Source organism: Balaenoptera musculus, chromosome 7, assembly GCF_009873245.2.
Source record: "Balaenoptera musculus isolate JJ_BM4_2016_0621 chromosome 7, mBalMus1.pri.v3, whole genome shotgun sequence".
NCBI classification, from domain to species: domain Eukaryota; kingdom Metazoa; phylum Chordata; class Mammalia; order Artiodactyla; family Balaenopteridae; genus Balaenoptera; species Balaenoptera musculus.
Genome location: NC_045791.1, coordinates 109060114 through 109078430, shown reverse-complemented (window position 1 = coordinate 109078430; position 18317 = coordinate 109060114). Strand labels below are relative to the sequence as shown.

At 48.7% G+C, this 18317-nt stretch overlaps 1 protein-coding gene across 1 annotated transcript in view; it reads left to right on the top strand.

Moving 5' to 3' along the window:
* The window catches only part of IQCA1 (IQ motif containing with AAA domain 1), a 172123-nt gene that overhangs the window by 130677 nt on the left and 23129 nt on the right, over positions 1 to 18317 (top strand). The window contains exons 15-16 of the mRNA XM_036858051.1: positions 2029 to 2228; positions 15879 to 15965. Coding sequence (XP_036713946.1) covers positions 2029 to 2228; positions 15879 to 15965 — 287 coding nt within the window. The remainder of the gene's footprint in view (positions 1 to 2028; positions 2229 to 15878; positions 15966 to 18317) is intronic.

Here is an 18317-nt window from a genome sequence, read left to right as displayed (position 1 = left end):
AGAGCCATGGACGCCGTGGCAGGTTTGTCCCCAGCGACTCCACGGCCCCTCCCTGCCCTGCCGTCTGATGAGCTCTCCAGAGGCCGGCGAGGCCCCGGTGCAGAGGCCTTTCTGGGCCACCCTCTCCCCCTCTGCACGACGCTGGTGACCACCCCCTTCCTTCTGGAAAGTCACATCCCTGGGGTAGATGACGTGTCCGGGCCTCCCCGGCCTGTGCCCCTTCCCTCCTGCTGCCCCTCCCCCAGTTCTGTCCTCAGCGCTGTTCTCCCCTCCCTCCACCCCTTCCGGAACTCTCCTGGCCCCCAGGCTTCGGCCACCGCTCTAACCCTCATCATCTTCCAGGGACCCCGACAGCTGGCACCACTCTTCGCCCCACCCCCTTGCTGACCCCAGCTCCCTCGCCAGCCAGAATCATCTGCCCCCCCAGGACCTGACCTTCCGCTCCAGGCTGTGGTCACTGCGTCCCCCCACTTGCATCCTTCTCAGACACCCCCTTCCACTCTGCCCGTTCTTCACCGGCCAGCCCAGACGCAGCCCCTCTCTCTGAAGTCTGGCCTGACTCACCCCCATGCACCCACCTCATCCCCCCAATGGGAAGTCCTTTCTTCCCTGAATCTCTGTCTCTCTCACGGATCTTAGCACGGATCTTTTCCTCCCCTTCTAGCTACTTCTTAAGTTTAGCTCCCCCCGGCCATAAACTCTTTACAGCAAATCCTGTCTCTACCACATGCGCATCCCCAGCGGCCCCCAGCCGAGGCCACAGACGGAGCCTTCAGTATCCAGGTGATGAACGGGAGACGGGAAGAATGGCGTCTCTCTGCTGTCGTGGAAAATGAGTTCTGCTTCACCATAACACATTGCCATTTCCCACGCTAACCACAATGGAAGCGTGCCCGTTTAGCTTCATTTTAAAGAGAACTTGCTCAAAACTACTTTCCAAGTTTTTGCGGAGTGTAGTCGGTAACTATAAAAATTGTTCCTAATGATTAGATAAATTCCCTAAGTCTTGTCAATCACACAAGAAAAAAGAAAGAGAAGCAGAATAATAATTAGAATGTTGATTTGTTTACAGCTGATCCAGAAGAGCCCAGCAGTTGACCAAAAGCAAATTAGTGCGATAGCCGATGTTCCAATCACAGCCTTGTACAGGATTTCATTCTGTTCACTCTCTAATTACTTAGTGCCGACGTGTGCTCTGCTCGTGTTCAGGATGATGGAAGAAATCAAGCCCGAGTTCCAATCTGGGCTCGCAGGAGATGGGCGATGAGGTTGAGAGCACAGGGCAGGGACCTCTGAGGGACCTAATAATTCACGTCGTTTATTATCAAGGGTCAGGTTGACTCTGCCCCTACCGACAGACTAGAAACCAGGACAGACGAAACCAACAGGGACCTACTGCGTAGCACAGGGAACTCTGCTCCATATTCTATAATAACGTATACGAGAAAAGAACTTGGAGAAGAATAGGTACGTGTATATGTGTAACTGAATCACTTTGTTGTATGCCTGAAACCAACACAACATGGTTAATCAACTATACTCCAATATAAAGTAAAAATTAAGGGAAAAAAGCCAGGCTACTGCTGCCTGGATCTTGTTTTTTCCCCCTTTTCCCCCGCATCTTCCCGTGCATCGCACATTCGTCTTCCCGAGCCTTCAAAGGCTGTAGTGCTGCTGAGAAGCAGAGAAACCCCCAGCCCCTTCCCCCAAAATGCCAGAGGTTAGTTACTGCAGGAATGTTCTCTAAAATTATGAGTGTGGGGGGAATGCTGGGGTGAGGGGTGAGAGAGAAGCAATGTATTGAACGCCCAAGGAGACCTGACAGCTCCACCTTGACATACAAATCAAAGGTGTCACGGAGCTGGCTGAGACAGGAGGCGTGCCCCTGGTGAGAAATGCCTTCCACACATCCATCACTGTTGCCGAGACTGGGGTCATGCCACGGAGTCATGGCCTTGAGGAGTCCCCGTCTAAGAACCACTTATTTTCTTGGCGGGATCTTAGAGCCTCTGCCTCTGCCTTTTTTAGGTTCTGAAGCAGTGCATGAGAAAGCTCCTTCGGTGAAATCCCTGCTCTTGGCTGGTCCGTCTGGGGTGGGGAAGAAGTTGCTGGTCCATGCCATCTGTACCGAAACGGGAGCCAACCTCTTCAACTTGTCCGCAGCTAACATTGCCGGGAAATACCCAGGCAAAAATGGCCTCCAGATGATGCTACACGTCGTCCTCAAGGTATTTGTCACATTCCTTGATCTCCGGTTCTCCTCCTTCTTTCAAATTGCATTTTCAAATGCTGCAGTTAATCTCCTTAAGCCAGCTAGCACAGACCCTCACAGATCATTTCCTTAGGCAGACATGCACATCCCTCTTAAACTTCCCCATTGCATCCTCCTGTAAATTGCTTCATTATTGCATCTGGCTGAGCGTCCAACAACCAGACACAGCTTCTTTCTTTGCGTAAACGCCCTCCGGTGCCATTCAGATCAGCCTCCTTCTGCCACAGGAGTCCTTCCTGCAGTGTTCACAGGTCTCGTTAAAAAATTCAATCCTTTTCCAGCCCACCTCCCTCCAATAATGGCATCAGATATTTGCATTTGGGGGTATTTTTTTTCTCATGTGGCATAAATTGAAGTCAGCTTCTCACACGGGAAATAAAGGAGGAACCCACAGGAAGCTAAGCTGACCGCAGTAGTGTAGATATTCAATTACATCCCCGTGCCAGAGGATGCCACGTCCTCGAAGGTGCATACACAGCCCAGCACTGTGATCTTAGATAAGCTCTTCACCTCCCTGCGTCTCTGTTTTATCGTCACTGAAATGAAGGAGTCAAACCAAATGATACTGTCAGCCCTAAAAGCAATGATTCTCTGATATAGTTTAGATGTAGATGATGATGGTGATGGACGATGATGAAGATACATCGATGGATGGATGGATAGGTAGATGATAGATAATAGATAGATGGATAGATAGAGACACAATATACATATGTACACTTGAGGATTACCAAGTTTTAGAGCATTCTGATACTCAATATTTATATTTGATATTAAAACTTCACAGGATTTCATTTTCATTTGTTTGAGTCCCTCAAGGTTGTCCTTAGGCTGTTCAGTTCATTTTGCTAGCATGCCCGGTAAGCCAGCTTTTACTATATCAAAATGTACACAGAGCAAGGACTGTCCGGTACCTGGGGCTAGATGTTAGCTCTGCATCTGCTTTCAGGGGAGATGGTTACACACAAGCAGCCGCTCATAGAAATGGTTCCTTTTCCGTCTCCTCCTAACAGCCCCAGGGAGGAAGTGATGGCAGCGGGGTTTCCTCTCCCAGCCACATGGACCCCACGCTGCACAAATTAGGACACCCCCCCCCCTACTTTCGTCCCTGACTTGTCCTGAAGGAATCCATGGAGAGAGAAGTTTGAGGAGCTGGGAGGCGAGAAGAAGAAGGAGGGTGGGGAATAAAGAGCGAGCATTAAGCTATTTAATAGAGCGCCTCATACACTCTAAGTGCTCCACGTCTTGTGTCATTGTATTTAATCTTCACAGCAGCCCAGTGAAGAGTTCATTCTCATCCCCATTTTACAGATAAAGAAACTGGGGCTCTGAGAGGTTAAGTAACTTGCCCAAGGCCACTGAGATCAAGTGGCTGAGCAGGGTCCAAACCTAGACCTTTCTCTTCCTGACCCTCCTGCACTATTTTTATTAAGGTAAAATTTATATACAGTGACATGCACAGATCTGAAATATGTATTTTAAGTGTGAGCTTTGAAGAAACGGATACAGCTGTGTCACCACCATCTTCATGTGCTTTTTGGTCCTTGTATAACTTCTTTTTTGAAATGTCTGTTCAAGTCATTTGCCTACTCTTCACTGGACTGCTGGTCTTGAGATTTGGAAGAGTTCTTTATATATTCTGGTTACAAGTTCTTTGTGGGACACACATATTGCAAATGTTTCCTCTCATTCTGTGACTTGCTTTTTCATTTTCTAATTTTTTTGTTGTTTACTTGTCCTATCAGTTACTGAGAGGGGGTATTAAAGCCTCCAACTATGATTGTGAAATTCTTTATTTCTCCTTTTAGTTCTGTTGGGTTTTGCCTCACATATGCTGAAGCTCTGGAATGCATGAGATGTATCCACACTTAGGATGTTATGTCTTCCTGATGGGTTATTTTATCATTATGAAATGTCCCTTTTTGTCTCTAATAATACTCCTTATCTTGAAGTCTACCCAGTCTGATATTAATGGTGCCACACCAGCTTTCTTTATACTCTTTTATTTTCAATGTCTTTATAGTTAAAATCCCTTTTTGTGGATAGCACATACTTGGGTCTTGCTTTCTTATCCAATCTGACAATATCTACCATTGAATTGGAGTGTTTGCTCCCTTTACAATTATTCACATGGTTGAGTTAGGTCTCCCGTTTTGCTGTGTGTTCTCCATTTGTCCCATTTCTTTTTTATTCTTCCGTTTCTCCTTCTTTTGGGTAAACTCAGTACTTTTCATTACTTTATTTGAATTCCTCTATTGTCTTTTTAGCAATGACTCTTATTTTTCAGTGATTGCTCTACAAATTACGATAGTCATTTTTAACTTAACACAGTCTACATAGCATTAATATTGTACTATTTTCCTTAAAATGTGAGAATCTTACAATATAATCCATTTATTATCCCTTGTCCTTTGTGATTTTATCATACATTTTACATCTAGAAATGTTGTCAACAACACAATAGAGTGTTATTATTTTTGCATTGAATAGTCATTTGTCTTTTAAAGAAATTCAGCAGAAAAGTTTAATATTTCATACTTACCCACACATTTACCATTTTCAGTGCTCTTCATTCCTTTCTGCCAATCCAGGTTTCCATTTGGTGTCATTTCCCTATCAGCTGCAGAACTTCCTTTACATTTCTTTTAGTGCAGGTCTGCTGGCAACAAATTTTCTCAGCTTTCATTTTATTTTTAAATGTTTTTACATTGCCTCCATTTTTGAAGGATATTTTTGATGGATATAGAATTCTGGGTTGACACATTTTTCTTTCAGCACTTTAAAAATGTTATTACATTGTCTCTGTGACTGCATTATTTCTGATGAAAAGTTGTCAGAAATTCGAATTATTGATCTCTTGTGTGTAATGTGTCAATATTCTCTGAATGGTTATAAGATTTTCTCTTTATCTCTGCTTTCATTCACTTGGCTATAAGGTGTCTAGATATGTTTGTTTGTTCTTTGTACTTTAACTGCTTGTGGCTCACTGTGCTCATTGTAACTGTAAATACATGTTTTAAGCCAAATTTGGGAAATTTGAGCCATTATTTCCTCAAATATTTTTTCTGCCTCACTTTCTCTCCTCTCCGAGATATATATATATACATACATATATATACATACATATATATATATATATATATGTATATATATATATATATGTATGTATATATATATTTGACTGCTTCATATTGTTCCACAAGTCACTGAGGTTCTGTCTCTCTAGTTTCCACATTGGATAATTTCTATTAATCTACATTCAAGTTTACCTACCCTTTCTTCTGCTGTCTCCAATCTGCTATTAAACCTATCTTGTGGGTTATTTTTTTGTGTTTCTGATATTTTGCTTTTCAGTTCTAGGATTTAAATTTGCTTATTCTTACAGGTCTCTATTTCTCTGTTGTAGTTCTCCATCTGTTCATTCAATATAGCTGTCTTTTCTTTTAAGTCCTTGAACTCAGTAGTTGCCTTATAGTCCTTATCTGCTAATTCCAATACTGCGTCACCTTGGGGTTTGTTTCTATTTGTTTTTTCTTGACTGTGTGTCACATGTTTCTGTTTCTCCATATGATTAACAATTTTTTGTTGTACATTAGACATTGTGGGTGAGACATTGTTGACGCTCTGAAGCGTGCTAGGCTTGGTCCTATCAGGAGTTAAGTTGCCGGCTGATCAGCTTGAACTTGCAGAGGTTTCGTTTTCTATTTTGTTAGTGTGGGTCTGTTTTGAGTTCACCCTTAGTCCTGGAACCTTGTCTTTACTTTGAGGTCTAAAAGGACAGCTTGAGGTGTTTACCAAGCTCTTTTAACTTGGCAGAAGCTAAGGTATGTGCTCAGTTATTTTAGTGTTCCAGCTATTGCTTTCCACTGAGCTTCTTGGAATCTTCCCCCATGCATGCACACTTGCAAGGTTACCCAAGAATTTGAAGATGAGCTGGAATTTGAAGCCCAGCAACCTGACTTGTGGCCTCTGTGTACTTAACCACCAAGCTCAAAGCACTAAGTTCTTCAGAGGAAAAGTAAGAGAAACCCATCCTCTCGCCCAAAAGAACACCTAAATGCACTCATTCTAAATGCTGAATTTTGTTGACATTGTCAAGTAACCAACAGAAGCACATGAGTATAAAAATATTGGCATTTCGTGAGCATCTATATATCACAGACCTTACACTTCTGTTTTAACTCATTCACTCCTCGCAACAACCTTATGAGGTGGGCACTATTGTTATCCCCATTTTGCTGATAGGAAAACTGAGGTACAGAGCATTTAAGTGATTTTCCTGGGTCGCAATGCCGTGACGTGAGCCTGGTCAGTCTAGGTGCAGAGGCTTCAGGTCTAACAGCTGCATTATTCAGCCTCTGACTTAAGCCGCTCTTCTCCAGCCACCAAATGGCTCAATCGCTCAGACTCCAGGACAGAGCCAAGGACATGATCATGATGTTCTCACTCTCCAGAAATTATTTGCTCCTGCCACTGAGAGGTTTGTCTCGATATCAGTCAAGCTATCTTTGCATTAATTAGAATCACTGCAGACTGACGTTAGGTGGACCACAAAGTGCTGGATGTCAGGTTATCAACATGTGGAACAGTACGTGCATCCGCCTAGGTCACCCCACGTCGGAGGGCCTGACACACACCTCGTTAAGCCTCACCTTTACTGTGTACATAGCTGATTAATGAAAGACCAAGAGGTCTCTGGAGAGGAAGTCATTCAATTAAAGATCACGTACAGTGAGCCTGTGCGTCCTGGCAGGACTGACGGAGCAGCTATCTGCATTGCAAAGAGGTATTTGCCTTTAATTAACCAAAGGAAAGTGGGATTTTATGGCTGTGCTGGTGAATCAGTGGCAGGACGCTCCAGTGCGGTCCTGTTCTGTGGGCCGGGGCCGCAGCAGCTTGAGGGCAGCAAAATATGGATCTGAGAGGCATTTGCTGGAGAAGGTGAAATAAGAGAAGGGCCCAATTACTCATCACGTCTCCTTATAAAGAATTCCTCTGCCTGAATTACTCTCGGCAGAGCGAAGAACGCAGCGCCTAAGAAACATCAGAAGTTCACTTCCGGCTGGAGGCGTCTGCTTTGCCCACAACAGCCCGTGCACGTGAAAACATGCTGGCGAAACAAGTTTCTGATCTGTTTCCCAAGCACAAGTTCAAATCTGTTTTGTTCTCATTATTTTGGGAGGGTTCCTTTATTTTACACGCGATAACTCTAATGCATTCCTTTAAGAAATGCCTTTACCGTACCAGTTAACAAATGCTATTTAAAATTCTCTCGTCTAGTAAAGCTATATGTGGAAAGGAATATACATCTATTTAGCTAGGAAATATTAGAAATACATCTAACAATTAAGAGACACGGGATAAATGATTAATATTTCATAGGTGTTTTGCAGACAAAAGAAGTTATCAAGGCAGGGTGCCAGCCTCCTCAGGTGTTTATGATGGTCAAGCAGGGGATGGAGAAGCAGGGAAGACTCGTTGTCTGGCCAGAAGTTTTATACGCACTTTCCCTTTTCATTGCCCCAATCCCTGATGAGGCAGGAATTAATGTCTCCATTTTACAGACCAGAAAACTGAGGCTCAGAATGCTTAATTCAACCAAAAATGCAAGAGAACTAAGGGGCTGGCATCTGGATTTAAGCCTAGATCTGACTCCAGAGCCATCACCTGGCCCCCAGCTGGCCTCTGGGAGAGTGAATGCTGTGTCGTGCCCGGCCCTGTGAAAGCTATGCCCTTGTGGTGGCCCGAGCGCAAGGCCATTCCTGGGCCAGAGTGTCAGCTTACCCTTTTTAGCGTGAGACATTTCAGCGTGAGAAGGTGAAGAAACTGAAGGCTGTAGCGTCCCGTTGGCAGCTCCCGCGGCACCCCACGCCCTCCTGATTTCCCCCTTCCCTGACCCTCCAGACCGCCCGTGAGAAGGCGGAGGGGAGGCCAGCAGCACCCTGGAGAGCAGGACAGAGCAGAGCATCCTAATCCTGAGCTCTGGGTCCTGGGGGAGATGGTCCCTCCCTCCCTGGGGTCCTGGCTTCCTCCCTTTCCTCCTTTGTCAGAGGTCTGGCCACTGAGGGCTGGACTCAGAGGGAGACCTAAGAGAGCAGGGCTCACGAGGCCGCCCAGCCGGTGTCTGGGCCACGTGGCCCGTACTGGCCTGCGAATCCGGACAATAGGGAGCTGAGGTGCTCCTCGTGCCTCAGCACCACCCACCAGGGCTCCATGCTGGGCTCACAGCCAACGGCCCGTGGCAGCTGGCCAAGGGATTTTACCCAGATGTGCTGGTGTAAACAGCTGGCCCAGGAGTCAGCAGATGGGGAGCCCAGGCAATCACATCTCTGTAGCTCGTGGAGGCTTATACTCCCGGTTAATAACCCAGACAAAGACATCGTGGCTATCCGTGGATGATCTTTAAAAAAAAACACACAGATGTACAATAAATGTAATAAATATGTCAGTCCCGCCTTTTCAAGGTGAAATTCAGTAAGGGTAAAGCAGAGACCTACACCTGACCCCCCAAAACAGAGCTGCTCAATGAGAGAGGGGTTAGAGAGGAGGGGAGAGGAGAGGGAAACAGAGAAACAGAATTTAGCCGCTTTCCTGCAGCCTCAGGTGTGGCAATAAAGGAACTGGGGGCTGCTGCCCGTGAGCCCTGAGTGGGCTGCTATCAGAAAGCTGGGTCCCCTCCCGTTGGGTCGTGTAGACAGTTTCAGGTTGAAGAAGGGAGCACACGTAGGCAGCAAAACCTTTTTTTTTACTACAGACTTTACATTTTAGAGCGGTTTCAGGTTCACAGCAAAACTGAGCGGCGGTCAGAACATGCACACGCCCCCACAGAGGATGGGCGGCCGGGCTGGGGGGAAGGGCGGGTCCCAACCCCGGATGCCCCGGGCGCCACCTGCAGTGAGGTGTGTGCAGACACGCTGTGGGCTGTAAGGCACGTAAGCGTGGCTGCATTTGCTCTTGTTCCGTGGTGGGTTATGGGGACGGGGTCCATGTCACAGGCATTAAAGAATTTTTAACCAGTTTGGAAACGCTTAGAGCGGGGAGTGCCCTACATGTGGCTAAAAGGTGCATGGGGAGGGTGACCATGGCCTTGCACCCAGGCGTTAACCCCTGTGCTTCCCAAAGTTGGCACAGAGTCAGGGCGGGTGGGCGTGAATCCATTAGTTCTAATGGATTAGCTGGGAGTAGGCTGGGAAGAGGGGGTCCCAGGGGAAAGTCTGGATGATCTGTAAGCGTGACACCTGTCACCATCCAGACACCATCCCCTCGAATTCCACCTGATCATCAGCAATGGTATCAGTGGGTTCCTGGCACCAGCGCTGACCTGGTTCCCCCATGTCACCTTTCCCAGTCCATCAGCTGTGCCTCCCTCCTGGTCCTCTCCTCTGCCTCAGTTTACCTTCCTTTCCGTACAGGGTCAGCCCAGCTGGGCTGCTGACTCTAATGCACCTCTGCTCTTCCTGTGATTGTCATTCACGGTTTGTCCCAACTCACAGCCAGCAAGGACTTGAAGTAACTCCTACAATCACATAAAAGATAATGCAAGGAAATAGAAATTTTGAAAATATCATTCGTAAATAATGGAAATAGAGAACAAAATGTCTTCACATATTAAATGGAAACAGAATCCGAGTGACTATAGTTCAGAAAGCTAAGACCCCCCCCCCAAATAACCGCCCCCCAGCTCCTCCCCAGCATGGCAGCACCTCGCTGACGGCTGCCTGACTGCCCAGCAGCTCCCGTTCAGACACAGGAGGCCACACACCCTGCAGGCAGGGACCGTGCTTCCCAGACGTCCCTGCCTGTCACCACAGATGCTCAGCAAAATCCGTGTGGGTTGGATAGACGGAAGGGCGTACGGACAGATGGATAGGTGGATGGATGGTCCTTTTCCGTTTGGTAAATAAACTAAGACACAACCACTGAAAAACGGAGCTGGGTTTTCCTGGGGTTCTCTATGGCAAACAAAATAGGACCCTTTCAGAAAGAACTTCCAAAGCTTCCAAGGGTCATTTGGGCAGATCTAATTAGTAATTCAAGCGTGCCAAACACAAACTGGTTTTCATTGTTGAGCCATTATATCCCAACCAAGAGAATCTAATTCCAATGGCGGATGTTTAACAGCATTTCTTTGGAGAACACAAAAGATCAAATCCATAAAACTCACATGGATGGAGAAGTAACTGTTTGCTAGACCTTCCCAGAATTTGAAAAAGCACATTTTGGTTGAAACGCATCTTTATTCAGGAATTGATATTCAATAGGACTACAGAGCCCTCTACTGGCGGCTTAAATAAACTATCCCCTGTAACTTCTGGAAACTTCCATTACGAATTAATTACATTTAATTGCCCATGACCTCAAACTATCTGTGGGTAATTTAAACAAAGCCTTTTCATTGCTAAGTGAAAATTAAAATAGCAAAGGATACCATTTTTCATTAACAAATTGGCAAAGAGTTTTTTATGGTTAATACTTGTTGAGGAGAAGAGAGTAGAAAAACAGATCCACTTATTTGTGGCTGGAGAGAGTGTGAACAGAGGGCCTCCGGGAGGGCAGGTGGACCACACGGGTGAGAACGTGAAGAGCTGGCAGGCCCTCCGACCGACCAGCTTCATGGACCCAAAAGCATCCATCTAAGCGCTGTTTGGTTTCGGAAGAAGGCGGAAAGCCATCCAAATGTTAAAAAAAACAGGGGTTAGATCAATAAATGATGAGACCCCTTGCTAAAATGATGTTGGAGAAATAAATTTCGTGCGAAGTGAACAAGAATATAAAGCAGTGTGTGACGAACAGTCTCGTGCTTGCAAGTATAGATATTGAGAAAGGCCTGTAGAGACAGGAAAGGTCTGATGAGTTGCCCTCAGTGGAGGGGGCAGAGGGTGTTTATGCCTGTCTGAATATGTATTCTGAAATTTTTACTAACCAATGCTGCTTTTGCAAGACAAGAAGAAAGGACTGGGACTTCCCTGGTGGCACAGTGGATAAGACTCTGCGCTCCCAATGCTGGGAGCCCGGGTTCGATCCCTGCTCAGGGAACTAGATCCCACATGCATGCCGCAACTAAGAGTTCGCATGCCGCAACTGCGGAGCCCGTGTGCTGCAACTAAGGAGCCCATGAGCCGCAACTAAGACCCCATGTAACCAAATAAATTAATAAATAAATATTAAAAAAAAAAAAAAACGGACTGTATTTCCGGGGCACACGTTTTCAAAGCTCAGCCTTGCCTGCCTGACGCCTCCGTGGATGTGCCTTGACTCTCCAGCACCTGCCTGGCCCACAGGCATCCTTCCCCTCCCCGTGGCTGTGAAGCAGGGAAGGCGTCTCCCCTGAAGGTCGTCCTCTCCCGCCTTACCTCCCCACCCAATGCCATCTCTAAACTCTGCCAGTGTTTCCTGTCTCTGTCCCATGCGCTCCTCAGCTCCCTGTCACCTGGCTTCTGTCCCCTCCACACCCTGCCAAGGCCACCAGTGACCTCCTGGTTGCCAGACCCTTGGGCCAGCACTGGCCGCCGTCGCCCACCCCTCACTGCCCTCCACCTTCCCTGGGCTGCAGGACGGCTCCCTCTTCTGTGCCCCTTTGTTCTCTCTGGGGCTTCTCTTCCTTCTCTCCTCCATCAACGTCTTCACCCTGTGGTCCCCACTCCGCAGCCCTGGTCTCGCTTCCTCCCCTCTCCCTCTTTCCTTGGGAATCCCCTCCATCCATTCCCATGGCTCTGCTGCCATCCTCAGAGCCCTTTCCAGCCCCCCACCTCCCTCCTGCCCCCCAGACCCAGCAGTCCTCCCGCCTGGACGTCCAGCTGCCCTGGGGCTCCCCTGGCCTAACCTGACCTCATCCTTTCATCGAGTCCCCTTGTTGGATTCCTGGGCCATCATCCTCCTATTCTCCAGGCCTCCCAGCGTTGGAGACCCCCTACTTCCTCATCCCTCACCCAACCATCACCAGGTCTGGCAGATCCTAAATGCCCCTCACATCCGTCTCCTGCCCTCCCCGCCACTCCTCTGCCCCAGATCTCACCTCCTCTTCCTCCAAAAGCCTCCGAACCCTCTCCCTGCCTCCAGCCTCACCTCTCACCACGCCGTCTGCACACACACCCCCATCTCTTTCCCAGTCTCCGGGGAGCAGTCATGCTTCACACCCTACCAGAGGGATTTTCCTCTAACACAACCAGCATCAAAGGTCACGATTCAAGACCCTTACAGACTCTCCACAGCTTCCAGGGTAGAAGCAAACTCCGTAGCACGGCCAGGGCCTTTGTGACACCTTCCAGAATGACCCCGAGCAGCCCCATGCGGGCACACCTAGCCCTGCACCTTGGCTCCTGTCCTGAGCATGGCAGATGCATCCCCTTCTCCAGGCTCTGGGACCTTCTGGAAACCATTGGAAGGTCTGTCTCCTTTAACCCTCGTTGGCAGTCTCCATTTCTACTTAGCCCCCTCATCCACTTCTCCCTCTTTCATCGGTGGTCCTTGCTGACACCCCATTTTCCTTGTGCCCCCCTCCCAGCTACACATCTGCCCGCCACTTCTATCGGTGGGCTCCTTGATGTCAGGGACCCCAGCACCTACCCCAGTGCCCGGCACATCAAAGCCCCTCTATCAATGTTGTGAATGAAAAATGAGAGAATGGCTTTCATTCTACATGATGGACCCAAAATAATAAAACCAGACTTTCTTCTCCATGACAGCCTTTCAACTATTTGAAATCAGCTCACTTGCCCCCTTGAGTCTTCTTTTCCCCAAGGAAAAGAGCCTCAGCTCCTTCCATTCTTCCTGGTGGGAGAGGTGTTCGGCCTGGGAGGGCCCAGCTTTCTGTACCCCTCTTCTCTGCCCAGAACTGACCAAGGTCACCAGACGTCCCCTGACCAGGCACGCCACTGAGGAAGGTCAGGGAAATAGAGATTCATGCTCTGGAGGACAAGACAGTGATGGTCTTAGAGCCCTTCTTCCTATTAGAGTGAAAGGTGACAGAGGAGGACACGGGCCAAGGGTAAGGAGATGCTTTGGAATAGGCATCTTCTCTCCATGGCAACGTGGGAACCTGCTGCCTGGATGATAGTGCTGGCCTGGGGGTGTCGGGCCGACCCAGGGCTTACTCTGGGCTCCACATTTCTCTGTGCCGGGGGAGGAGGGGATTTTACTGACTTCTTTCTCCGCCTCGGCACCTTACGTGTAAAGGGGAGTCGGGTGGGACGCGCTTGCCTCCGCATGGGGTACATGGAAAGGGAGTAGCAGTGGCGTCCTAGATCTCAAGGCAATTTGCAAATGACCATTCTTTGTATTGTTATCATCAAAGAACTCGCTTGGGAAGTGTTTTCTGCTCATTTGATAATCACTGAGCCCTTCCAAACCATGTGGCCACCCAGGCCCTCTGCACAGCCCTGGGAACCCCAGAGCAGGTGACAGTCCTGAGGAAGGAATTCCTTCACAGGTGCGTGTTAGAAACACAGGAAGTGTGGAATTCCCCCACCGCTCAGAGAGAGCGCTCAAGTTCAGGGAACAATCCTTAGCGTTCCCATTCAATGGAATGGTGTGGCCAGGTTTTCAGAACAACTTTAAATAAGGTGCGAGAAATAAGACTGCTACTTTCAAAGTTATCCCAAACTAATAAGATGCCTGTGTGTCAAGTCCATCTAGGTAGCTTACCTTGTTAAAAGTGGAAAGAGAAAAGGAACGCTGGAATACCTGGTACTCACATCTGCAATTTCCATTAAGAACAGCTGGATCTAGAGAAAAGAGGCACACAAATAAGAGCCATGGAAGATCCGGTGTTTGCCAAATGGACACAGGAGAGGCCGGTCTGCTGCCTCGGTGAGCGCACGAGTCAGCCTGAGACAGGAGACAGCTGCTTATGTGAAAACTGTGTTTCCATTGGTTTCCGTTCTAAAGCTAAGATTTTCAAGAGGGATTGAAAAGAATCAGATTTTTGCCTTTGCTATTATAAACTATCTTTTTTCAGAGAAGCTGAAAACCTTTTATGTACAGTATCTCATTTGCTTATTTTCTTTGGGGGCTGGAGGCAGGGAAGCTTTTGACTTAAACCCAAAATAGCTTTTAGTGGCACAATGGTTCCTTGGAGACTGCCCCTCTGACACTTGAGTGGGTCCCTCTGACTGCAGTGGGCAAGACAGCTGGAAAGAAGTTGGGGGTTAAAGTCAGGAGCTGAGAGAATGGATGCACTGATGTGGTTGAAGGAGATTAGGAGGGGGGATGGATAGACTTGAGGATGGTTAGACGGGGAGGTGGGGCAAGGGAGGGTGCTCAAGCATCTGGCTGGAGGAAGTGAGGGGACCCGAGGACATGGCCGTGCCTCCAGCACAGACCCGGCAGCCATCCATCAGCCTGGCCTCACATCCTGCTTCTGCCACTTTCTAGCTGTGTGACCTTGGACAGGTCATGTAGTGTCTTTGAGCCTCAGTTTCTCCATCTGTAAACAGGGGTGATAATAATGCTACCTGCTACATAGGGCTGTAGTGAGCTCACATGAGGTATCACAGGTGACACCCTCCAAGCAGAGGAAGTGCTGGTCTGTGCTGGCCGTAATCTTGCGTGTGATGCCCTGTACAATGCGTGTGGCCCGGGCCTGTCTCGCTCACTATTTTGATTGCTCCACGCCAAGCTGCCTCGGGTACTGGGATGGAAACTTGTGATTCTGAATTCTTAAACTCTGTGGCTCAGGGCCTAAAGAATAACGCTGACCATAGAGTGGTTGGCTGGTACCGTTTCCTCTCTGAACGTCCTGGCGTCCTGGCGTGTGTGGGACTGGAATACAGCCAGCCCGGGGGTCGGACTGGCAAGGGGATCAAGCTGAATCCACTGTTGTCTTTGAACGCACATAATCTGCTTCCCTTGGTACGTAGTGCTGGCGGAAGCAGACTCAGCCAGTGTTCCCGGTGATTTTTCCATCATTTATTAAATGTCTGCCTTGGTTTAAGAATCATACCTGCTGCCTTAATGATGTTTAAAGAAATACAAAAATAGGAGTACGTAACACTGCATTCGCTGTGGCTGGAGACCGCTTTTATCTGTCACCATTTTGCACAAAGCGCAAATTGTTGCAAAAATACCCGAACTCTGCTCTCATGGGGGCGCTTTGAAGAGATTGTTAGGTGCGTGGCAATTATTCATGGGCCCACGGTAAGTCCCAGCGCTGCCACGAAGCCCCGCTCGCCCTGGAGGGGCTCAGAGCCACCTTCCAGAGGAAACCACGGCCACAAAGGCGCAGCCACACGGAGACGAACAAATGGCATCATGGGGGCCCTGGTGCTAAAACAGCTTTTCTCGAAATGAGCAAACTTGAATCAACCTGGGAGCGGGGCGTAGGCTGTAATTAAAACTCCTGGCCCAGTTCCCTTCGTTTGCAGCAGAAAACTATTGGCTTATTTCAAGCCAAACTGAGTCGAGGCTCGGGGTCCTGGAACAGATCGCACAGACCCCCAGCGCACCTGCCCACAGGTGGGAGAGGGCCGGGCAGCGCCCCCATCCCGCTGTGAAGGAGGCCACAGGCCGCATGCGCAGTGCAGCCCCGCGAGTCCCCCCCGCCGTCCCCTGGGGTCAAGTGTGCACCCCAGAGGGAAATGCATTTACAGCCCACCATTTCTCCTTGCAGGTGGCCCGCCAGCTCCAGCCCTCCGTGGTGTGGATTGGAGACACCGAGAAAACCTTCTACAAGAAAGTCCCCAGCGCCGAAAGGAAGGTGAGGGCTTCTCATTTCTTAATGCGGCCCTTCCCCTCCTCCAAAGGGGCCCCGTACCAGGGACTACCTCGATTTTTCAAGACGGTCTTGCTTTTTCAAGGGAGGAAGGAAACGGAGAGGCGTCTCTCTGCCTTAAGCCCTTGTCTGCATTTGAAAGGATCCAGTGTCTGATTTTACGAGGCATAATTTAGAAGAAATGAAAAAAAGTATGGGGGAGGGGGGAGGGGAGCGTTAAACCCAAACCTACCGATTCAGGGGTAAGAAACAATTGAGAGAACTCCGCTCAGTTACAGCAAATGGCACACACAGGAGTTATTATTAGGACTTCCTATTGTTCATCATAATAAATAGCAAAAGGCCTGCAATTTATGAACAAAGACCGTCCAAAGAACTGCCAAGCGCCCCACATTGGGTGTCCCCGGGGAGTCTTCTGTCAATTGCTTCCTTCCTCCTTTTCTCTCCTTTCAATGGCTCCCCTCCCCCGCACTTCCCCCTGCAAATCACCAGCAAATTTCCCACAAGTTAAAAAAAATTTGCAGATACACATGATTGTTATTCCACATCAATTTGCACCAAAGCAAATAGTGGTTAACTGTGAATTTCTGATTAAATTCATAAGGATTTTAATCACTTTTGCTCCTTATGTATTATACATCATTTTTAGCAGGTAGAGATGATTTGGATAAAGAATGAAAGCTGAATCTTTTCTTCCCCAAATGAGCCTTGATTGCCCTGTCATTTTAGAAACTCTTAAGAGGACTCATTTATTATTTAATCTGGGAATCTGGTAGGTAGCTCCCTCTGCTGGCGAAGTTGGTACGTTAAAAAAAAAGTCCACATACAGTAAAGCAACTATACTCCAATGAAAATTAATTTTTAAAAAACAACAAAATAAAATAAATCTTTTAAAAGGCCACATACATGCGAACTTGAAGGCAGCAGTTACTACGATAAATCTAAAGAGATGCAAGGCAGTGTGTAATCCAAGGTGTCACACACTTCACGTCACCAGCTTTGTCTCATTAATGGGCGAGGGCTCTCCCACTGGACATCAGCCTGGAGAATGAGAATTCAGGACATGTATGTTCCAGCCCTGCTTTGCCCTTCATCTTAGTTGGCTGTGTGTCCCTGAGCAAGTAATTTAACCTCTCTGAGCATCCACTTCCTTAACTATCTAATTAAAGGGCTCCAGAGAGAACAGCCTCTGAGTTCGTGAAGCCCCTCTCGAATTCTCTCCCATGACCCCCTCGAGCTGTCGGTTTGTCGCCAACAATTACGTCTGCTCGTCTGTACCCCTCAGTGGGTCGAGAGTAAGAGGGATGGACATGCCCGTTTGAGAGAGCCAGAGGGGCCCTGGGGGAAGGGCTGGTGGGCTTTGAGGGAGAGTCAGGCAGGGAACGAAATGTGAGTTCAGTAGACGCCCCCCCTAAGGGGAGTCACTGTGAAAGAGCAGGGAGCCGGCAAAGGAGAGTCTCCAGAACCCTCCCCTGAATAAGCCCTTCCTTGCTGACCCCGAGATGTTCTCTCCAGCACAATCTCTGATTCCCACAAATATAGTCACGGACTAGTCATTCCTGCAGAAAATGAAGGCCTTTGGTGGCACAGTCTTTGTTGCGGACAAATCGGACATTTATTCTGTCCACCTCTGCATTAGAAGAGTCTGTCGTCCGTCCGGGGAATTAACTGCACTGAGGACTGAATCACAACCTGGGAAAATCCCAGGATGCCTGATGAATACAAGCAGAAGAGTCCCTAGGCCCCCAAATGTCCAGAGGCCAACTGGGGGCCTGAGCCAGCCCAGGCACAGACAGAGCTGCAAGGGGCATGCACACCCCTGCAGCAGTGCAGGGGCCCCAGCTCCAGTGCCCCGGCCAGGGGAAAGCACGGTGGGCAGAGAACCACTGCCTATGCATCCTCCAGCTCGACGTCCTGGGCCTGCCCCTCGGAGAGCAGGCCTGCAGGGTTCCTGCTGCCTTCCTGCCTCTGGGGCCAGCGCTGGGCCAGCTCTCCTCTCCCTCCCACCCCACCTCCAGCCTCTGACTCCTGTCCTTACCCAAGTCCCTCAGCCTCTAGGGCCTGGGGCAGTCATGAGCATCGGACGTCCATGCTCTGGAGGTGACCACCAAATTCCAAGGGCAGCAGCTGCATCCGCCAACGAGAGGCACCAGGAGGTAGCACGACCGGTTCCACATTGCATCACCTGGCCATCCAGGAACCCGGCGTCTTTACTGCCACCCAGCCCAGCCTCCGTCCCAAAGGCTCCCCCGATCCCCAAGGTGCTGAAACCTAGAGAAGAATGTCCACCTGCAGAGAAACCACCACCTACAGCCACGGCACAGAGCACTCCCGGCG